Below are 9178 nucleotides of genomic sequence, written 5' to 3'. Positions count from 1 at the left end.
CCGTCGGGAAACTTTCCCAACGTGCATTGCGGCAAATGACGTCGCAAGGACGTCATTTGCTTGTAAGTGAACGTGAATGGCGTCCAGCGCCATTCACGGTTCACTTACGTAAACGACGTGAAATTTGAACGTCGCGAGCGGGAGGCGCAGCTATACTTTAGCATTTGCTGCGCCTGCTATTAGCAGGAGCAACCTTATGCTAAAGGCGCCGTACGGAAACTCCGTACCTTGCGTACGCAGGGCCCGCGCAACTTTTGTGAATCGGTGGTAGTATGCAATTTGCATACTACACGCCGATCACAAAGGCCGCGCCCCCTAGCGGCTAACGCAAGAATGCAGCCTGGGATGTGAAGGCATAAGGAGGCTTATGTTTGTCACATCCTAGGCTGCATTCGGTGTAACGAGGTTCCTGAATCAGGAGCACTCGTTACACCGGAGCAAGTAAGCACTTGCGCCGCGCAACTATGGTTGCGCGGGCGCAAGTGCTTCTTGAATCTGGGCCCCTGTCTTGTTTGCACCGCCTATATACTGCTGTTCAAAGTATATAGGGCCAAAGGGGCTTGTAATGACCTGGGGGAGGGGGGGGGAAACCCATGCTATTTTTCTCAATGATTTTCATCCATATTGCAGGGACCAGACATTACATTAAAGCCACAAGTAGTTTTAAATGACTTTAATGACTAGTAATGTCATTTTGTGCAGGGACAGTTCTAAACATGTGCCACTTCACAGGCATACTATAGACACCCAGCAGGTATGATTTTTAAAGGAATTTTTCAATTTTTTTTTCACTTTAAGCATCATTAAAATCACTGCTCCAGAAAAAACGACCATTTTAAAACTTTTTTTTCCATTGATACATGTTCCCTGGGGCAAGACTCGGGTTCTCAAACCCGTTTTCTGACAATAACTTGCATATTAGCCTTTAAAATTAGCACTTTGATTTCGAACATTCGAGTCCCATATACTTCAATGGGGTTCTAAAGTTTGCACGAACGATCGGTCCGTTCGAAGGTTCTGGTGCGAACTGAACTGGGGGGGGGGGGGGTGTTCGAATCATCCATAGTCTACACTGGGAGGTGAGCGGCCATTTTTCCATTGGTGGAGTCACCTGCATGTTAACCATATCTGGCACCACTGAAGATTTCACACATCTGTGTATTTGGATATAAGGACTTATCATCAGCGCTGCACTATCTATTTACATTTTTATTGCATTTATTGCAGTGTTCAGCAGCTTTAAAGAGGGTTATTATTATTGCGCTGGTTGTTTTTTCTATATTTAGGGTTAGAACTCATGTCCAACCAAGCTCATCCTTTCCCACAAATAATCCAGAACTGCTATGGGGTAATAGAGCAGGGGCAAAAATAGATCTGGCACCACTCCTTTATACATAGCTGACGGGCAGGATGATAAACTACTCAACCTCAATGGTGTGTGTATGGGACGCAATCTACAATCAGAAATGATTAACCTTGATTAATATGTTCTATATAAACAATCATAAGACATGGGGCCATTCTTCCTGATGGATGAGGCAGGATGAATTATGGATACATGAGGGAAGATGGATAAATGAGGGATAAATGAATGATGGATAAATGGGGGATGAATGCATGATGGATAAATGGGGGGTGAATGAATGAATAAAAAATAAGGGATGAATGAATGAGGGATGAATAATTGATGGGTAAATGGAGGATGAATGAGTGATGAATAAATGATGGATAAATGAGGGATGAATGAATGATGCATAAATGGGGGATTAATGAATGATGGATAAATGGGAGATGAATGGATGAAAAATGAGGGATAATAGGTACATGGGGAATGATGGACAAATGGGGGATGAATGAATAATGGATAAATGGGGAATGAATGAATAATGGATGAATGAATGGTGGATAAATGGGGGATGAATGAATGATGGATAAATGGGGGATGAATGAATGATGGATAAATGGGGGATTAATGAATGATGGATACATGGGGATGAATGAATGATGGATAAATGGGGGATGAATGAAGGACAAATGGGAGATGAATGAATGATGGACAAATGGGGGATGAATGAATAATGGATACATGGGGGATGAATGAATGATGGATAAATGGGGGATGAATGAATGATGGATAAATGAATGATGGATGAATGGGGGATGAATGAATGATGGATAAATGGGGGATGGATAAATGGGGGATGAATGAATGATGGATACATGGGGAATGAATGAATGATGAATACATGGGGGATTAATTAATAATGGATAAATGGGGGATGACTGAATGATGGATAAATGAATGATGGATAAATGGGGGATGAATGATGGATAAATGGGGGATGAATGAATGAATGATGAATAAATGGGGGATGAATGAATAATGGATAAGTGGGGGATGAATGGATGATGGATAAATGGGGGATGAATGAATGATGAATAAATGAATGATGAATAAATGGGGGATGAATGAATGATGAATAAATGGGGGATGAATGAACAATGAATAAATGGGGGATGAATGAATGATGAATAAATGGGGGATGAATGAATGATGAATACATGGGGGATGAGTGAATAATGGATAAATGGGGGATGAATGGATGATGGATAAATGGGGGGTGAATGAATAATGGATACATGGGGGATGAATGGATAATGGATAAATGAATGAATGATGGATAAATGGGGGATGAATGGATAATGGATAAATTAATGAATGATGGATAAATGGGGGATGAATGGATGATGGATAAATGGGGAATGAATGAATGATGGATACATGGGGGATGAATGAATGATGAATAAATGGGGGATGAATGAATGATGGATACATGGGGAATGAATGAATGATGGATACATGGGGGATGAATGATGAATAAATGGGGGATGAATGAATGATGAATACATGGGGGATGGGTGAATAATGGATAAATAGGGGATAAATGGATGATGGATAAATGGGGGGTGAATGAATAATGGATACATGGGGGATGAATGGATGATGGATAAATGGGGGATGATGGATAAATGAATAATGGATACATGGGGGATGAATGGATGATGGATAAATGGGGGATGAATGGATGATGGATGAATGAATGATGGATACATGAGGGGGTCAATGAATGATCTATTAATGGATACACGAATAAGGAATGAATGAATGATCTTGTGTCTTGTACAGGATCCTGCCCGCCCATCTTGTCCCCTCCGATGATCTGGCTTGTTGTCTCTACATAAAAGCACATGACAGCATCCTCCATCTGGTCTAAGCTGTAAATATCACATCTCAGCACACCAATCACCTACAACTAAAGCAGCCATGTGACCAACTGTGTGATGGTCATGTGACCAACATCGCTTCTCCGGTTTCTATGGCTACCAGCGGCCATGACTCTTCGCGTAGTATTGTGGGTAGTACATCCTCCAGTTAGTGTTCAGTGGATGGAATAGAGCGCATCCGGGTGGGACGGTGACCGGGGATGATGGGCTCTGCAAGACGGTTCCGGGAGGACGCCGGGCTAGAAGAGCGGATCGGGGAGCTGCAGCGCAGCTTGAGAGACTGGTGAGTGCTGGGCGGGGCCAAGGGACCGGGAGACTTGATCTGACCAACCGCAGGGCGTCTCTGAATTACACGGGAATGCCTGGTCCAGAGTCAGACTCATGAGGGGTGTTGGTTCCAGGCACAAGGCATGCTGGGGCCTGTGGTTTTCTGATGGTTGGAGGCTGGGATCCCTGGTTCTGGTTGAAGGCTGGGATCCCTGGTTCTGGCTGGGATCCCTGGTTCTGGCTGGGATCCCCGGTTCTGGCTGGAGGCTGGGATCCCCGGTTCTGGTTGAAGGCTGGGATCCCCGGTTCTGGTTGAAGGCTGGGATCCCCGGTTCTGGTTGAAGGCTGGGATCCCCGGTTCTGGTTGAAGGCTGGGATCCCCGGTTCTGGTTGAAGGCTGGGATCCCCGGTTCTGGCTGAAGGCTGGGATCCCCGGTTCTGGCTGAAGGCTGGGATCCCCGGTTCTGGCTGAAGGCTGGGATCCCCGGTTCTGGCTGAAGGCTGGGATCCCCGGTTCTGGCTGAAGGCTGGGATCCCCGGTTCTGGCTGAAGGCTGGGATCCCCGGTTCTGGCTGAAGGCTGGGATCCCCGGTTCTGGCTGGAGGCTGGGATCCCCGGTTCTGGCTGGAGGCTGGGATGGCCTGGGCTATAAGAAGATTGCCAGGACCCTGAAACTGAGCTTCAGCACGGTGAGCCAAGACCATACAGAGGTTTAACAGAACAGGTTCTACTCAGAACAGGCCTCACCATGAGTGACCAAAGAAGTTAAGTGCACATTCTCAGCATCATTTCCAGAGGTTGTCTTTGGCAAATAAACGTATGAGTGCTGCCAGCATTGCTGCAGAGGTTGAAGGGGTGGGGGGTCAGCCTGTCAGTGCTCAGACCATACGCCGCACACTGCATCAAATTTGTCTGCATGGCTGTCGTCCCAGAAGGAAGCCTCTTCTAAAGATGATGTACAAGAAAGCCTGCAAATAGTTTGTTGAAGACAAGCAGACTAAGGACAGGGATTAATGGAACCATGTCCTGTGGTCTGATGAGACCAAGATAAACATATTTGGTTCAGATGGTGTCAAGCGTGTGTGGTGGCAACCAGGTGAGGAGTACAAAGACAAGTGTGTCATGCCAACAGTGAAGCATGGTGGTGGGAGTGTCATGGTCTGGGGCTGCATGAGTGCTGCCGGCACTGGGGAGCTACAGTTCATTAAACCATGAATGGCAACATGTACTGTGACATACTGAAGCAGAGCATGATCCCCTCCCTTCAGAGACTGGGCCACAGGGCAGAATTCCAGCATAACAACCCAAAACACACCTCCAAGACGACCACTGCCTTTCTACTGAAGCTGAGGGTAAAGGTGATGGACTGGCCAAGCATGTCTCCAGACCTAAACCCTATTGAGAAGCTGTACGGCATTCTTAAATGGAAGGTGGAGGAGTACAAGGTCTCTAACATCCACCAGCTCCGTCATGTCATTATGGAGGAGTGGAAGAGGACTCCAGTGGCAACCTGTGAAGCTCTGGGGAACTTTATGCCCAAGAGGGTTAAGGCAGTGCTGGAAAATAATGGTGGCCACACAAAATATTGACACTTTGGGCCCAATTTGGACATTTTCAATTAGGGGTGTACTCACTGTTGTCAGCGGTTTAGACATTAAGGCTGCATTCACACCTTGGCGTATGCGTTTTGCGGCGTAAGTACCGCGATTTGCGGCGACAAAAAATAGGCGTTTTGTCCCGCGATTTGCGGCGACATAACGCGTTGTTTTTAACTGCGTTTTTTTTACATTGTATCGTCGGCTATGCGGAACGCCTAAGCCGCCCGATACGCGCGTCGAAAAAGGGGCTGGGACTTTTTTGAAATTCGGCGTTCAGCGTTCTATCGGCGTTCTGCGTTAGGAGATGTGAACAGTCTCCATAGAGAACAATGCAATTTCGACCCTCCAGCGTATTGTAGCGGCGGGCTACAGGCGACAAAACGCCTAGGTGTTAATGGAGCCTAATGGCTGTGTGTTGAGTTATTTTGAGGGGACAGCAAATTGACACTGTTATACAAGCTGTACACTCACTACACAACATTGTAGCAAAGTGTCATTTCTTCAGCGTTGTCACATGAAAAGATAGAATAAAATATTTACAAATATGTGAGGGGTGTACTTACTTTTTGTGAGATACTTTGTTTACTGATGAGCTTTTATCTTCGCTGTGTTTCTCCAGAATTTATAGTATGATCAATAGAGCTCTCAGACTTGGGTTCAGCTGTAATTTTATGATCGGTATTAGAGCTGCACCATTCTGGATAAAATGAGAATCACAATTTGTTTGCGTGGAATAAAGATCGCGATTAGATCGGCGTAACATCATCTTTCACATTCTAAAAAATTTGGCTAACTTTAGTGTTTTTTTTTTAAAAGACCTTTGCGCAAATACAGTGTGACATATTGCAACAACCCCCATTTTATTCTCTAGGGTCTCTGCTAAAAATATATAATGTTTGAGGGTTCTAAGTAATTTTACAGCAAAAAATACTGGTTTTAACTTGTAAGCAACAAGTGTCAAAAAGAGGCTTTGGGCCAGATTCTTAGAGGAAATACGACGGCGTATCTCTGCGTCCGGCCGGTCGTATCTATGCGCCTGATTCTTAGAATCAGTTACGCATAGATATCTATTAGATCCGACATGCGTAAGTCTCTTACACCGTCGGATCGTAACTGCAATTTTACGCTGGCCGCTAGGGGCGTGTACGCTGATTTACGCGTCAAAATATGTAAATCAGCTAGATATGTACGCCTGGTCGACGCAGTAAAGTTACGCCGTTTACGTTAGGCTTTTCCTGGCGTATAGCTACCCCTGCTATATGGTGGCGTAAGTGCGGCGTACCAATGTTAAGTATGGCGGTCGTTCCCGCGTCGAAATTTGAAAAAGTTACATCCTTTGCGTAAGTCGTCCGTGAATGGTGCTGGACGTCATTTACGTTCACGTCGAAACCAGTACGTCCTTGCGGCGTACTTTGGAGCAATGCACACTGGGAAATTCCACGGACGGCGCACGCGCCGTTCGGGAAAAACATCAATCACGTCGGGTCACAGTACATTTACATAAAACACGCCCCCTGATCCAAATTTGAATTAGGGGGGCGTGTTTAATGTAAATGTACTGTGACCCGATGTGATTGACGTTTAGCAGGGATAACTATACGCCGGGAAAAGCCTAACGTAAACGGCGTAACTTTACTGCGCCGGGCGTACGTTCGTGAATTCGCGTATCTAGCTGATTTACATATTTTGACGCGTAAATCAGCGTACACGCCCCTAGCGGCCAGCGTAAAATTGCAGTTACGGTCCGACGGCCGATTTACGCTACGCCGCCACAACTTACGGAACAAGTGCTTTGAGAATACAGCACTTGCCCGTGTAAGTTGCGGAGGCGTAACGTAAATCAGATACGTTACGCCCGCACAAATTTACACGGATCTACCTGAATCTGGCCCTCAGTCTTTAGAGCAGTTGTATACCCGCCTGCTGATGTTTACCTATTGGTGAGCCTATAATAAGGCTTACCTGTAGGTAAAAAGAATATCTCCTAAACCTGCACAGTTTAGGAGATATTGACCCTGCATGCTGATGTCGGCGGCACATGCACTCTGCAGGTCCCCGGCGTATCTTACCTGAACAGAGGGATCCCGCGTGTATGCGCGGTAGTCACGACGCCGGCCACTCACAGTGTCGCAGCCAGCGATCCTGGAAGAAATAACGAGGGAACATGTCGGCTCCCTCAGTGGTGACCGGGCGCCGCTGCAGGGCTTCGTTCTAAGGTAAGTATTTTATAATGTGCTAGTATGCATACTAGCTCATTATGCTATTGTCTTGCAGTTTTTTTCTTTCCGCTAGTGTGGTTTTTTTTTTTTTACAGTGGTGAGCACTTTTTGTAGCTGACTTTTTTTAATACAAATTTGACTGGCACTGCGATTTAAGATCATCATGAGGGGGGTTGAATTGAGATTGCAATTTTTTTAACGATTAATCGTGCCGCTCTAATGGGTACTGTGCCAACAACTATCAAATGTGTGCCAAACCCAGAGCAGGGAATATATTAGACAATGCTAAAGAAGTGTGTGCAGGAGAAGAGTGCAGAAGGGTAATGAGGGTGGATAGTATTTGCAGAGGAACAGCACAAAGGTATTACAGAGGGTAGGACAGGGGGCTTTATGTGCAGGAGAGGTGTGCGCAAAGTATGAGAGAGGGCTGTATGTCTAGAAGAGGAGCGTGCAGGGTATGACAGCGGGAGAGGAGTGCAGAGGATATGAGAGGGGGCAATGTCTGCAAGAGAGGATTACATAGGATATGGGAGGGATAGTATCTTATGGAGAGGAGTACCTAGGATATGGGAGGGATAGTATCTTATGGAGAGGAGTACAGAGCATATGAGAGTAGGTAATATCTTCTGGAGAGGAGTACATAGGATATGAGAGGGGGCAGTATCTGCGGGAGAGGAGTACAGAGGATATGAGAGGGGGCAGTGTCTGCGGGAGAGGAGTATGGAGGATATGAGAGGGGGCAGTATCTGCGGGAGAGGAGTACGGAGGATATGAGAGGGGGCAGTATCTGTGGGAGAGGAGTATGGAGGATATGAGAGGGGGCAGTGTCTGCGGGAGAGGAGTATGGAGGATATGAGAGGGGGCAGTATCTGCGGGAGAGGAGCACATAGGATATGAGAGGAGGCAGTATCTGCGGGAGAGGAGTACGGAGGATATGAGAGGGGGCAGTGTCTGCGGGAGAGGAGTACGAAGGATATGAGAGGGGGCAGTATCTTCTGGAGAGTAGTACTGAGGATATGAGAGGGGGCAGTATCTGCGGGAGAGGTGTACGGAGGATATGAGAGGGGGTAGTATCTGCGGGAGAGGAGTACTGAGGATATGAGAGGGGGCAGTATCTGCGGGAGAGGTGTACGGAGGATATGAGAGGGGGCAGTGTCTGCAGGAGAGGAGTATGGAGGATATGAGAGGGGGCAGTATCTGCGGGAGAGGAGTATGGAGGATATGAGAGGGGGCAGTATCTGCGGGAGAGGAGTACGGAGGATATGAGAGGGGGCAGTATCTGCGGGAGAGGTGTACGGAGGATATGAGAGGGGGCAGTGTCTGCAGGAGAGGAGTATGGAGGATATGAGAGGGGGCAGTATCTGTGGGAGAGGAGTACGGAGGATATGAGAGGGGGCAGTATCTTCTGGAGAGGAGTACTGAGGATATGAGAGGGGGCAGTATCTGCGGGAGAGGAGTATGGAGGATATGAGAGGGGGCAGTATCTGCAGGAGAGGAGTATGGAGGATATGAGAGGGGGCAGTATCTGCGGGAGAGGAGTACGGAGGATATGAGAGGGGGCAGTATCTGCGGGAGAGGAGTACGGAGGATATGAGAGGGGGCAGTATCTGCGGGAGAGGAGTACGGAGGATATGAGAGGGGGCAGTATCTGCGGGAGAGGAGTATGGAGGATATGAGAGGGGGCAGTATCTGCGGGAGAGGAGTACGGAGGATATGAGAGGGGGTAGTATCTGCGGGAGAGGAGTATGGAGGATATGAGAGGGGGCAGTATCTACAGGAGAGGTGTACGGAGGATATGAGAGGGGGCAG

General features: G+C 47.2%; 1 protein-coding gene across 2 annotated transcripts in view; it reads left to right on the top strand.

Moving 5' to 3' along the window:
• Nucleotides 1–3362: 3362 nt before the first annotated feature.
• Nucleotides 3363–9178, top strand: part of KIZ (kizuna centrosomal protein) — a 247657-nt gene continuing 241841 nt past the window's right edge. The window contains exon 1 of one of the 2 annotated variants that reach the window (XM_040351175.1): nucleotides 3363–3568. In XM_040351175.1, the coding sequence (XP_040207109.1) occupies nucleotides 3486–3568 (83 nt within the window). In that variant the 5' untranslated portion in view covers nucleotides 3363–3485. The remainder of the gene's footprint in view (nucleotides 3569–9178) is intronic. The other variant, XM_040351176.1, reaches the window with a different exon arrangement.

This window comes from Rana temporaria, chromosome 4 (genome assembly GCF_905171775.1).
Source record: "Rana temporaria chromosome 4, aRanTem1.1, whole genome shotgun sequence".
Classification (NCBI taxonomy): Eukaryota; Metazoa; Chordata; class Amphibia; order Anura; family Ranidae; genus Rana; species Rana temporaria.
This window is presented reverse-complemented; position numbering and strand designations above follow the sequence as displayed.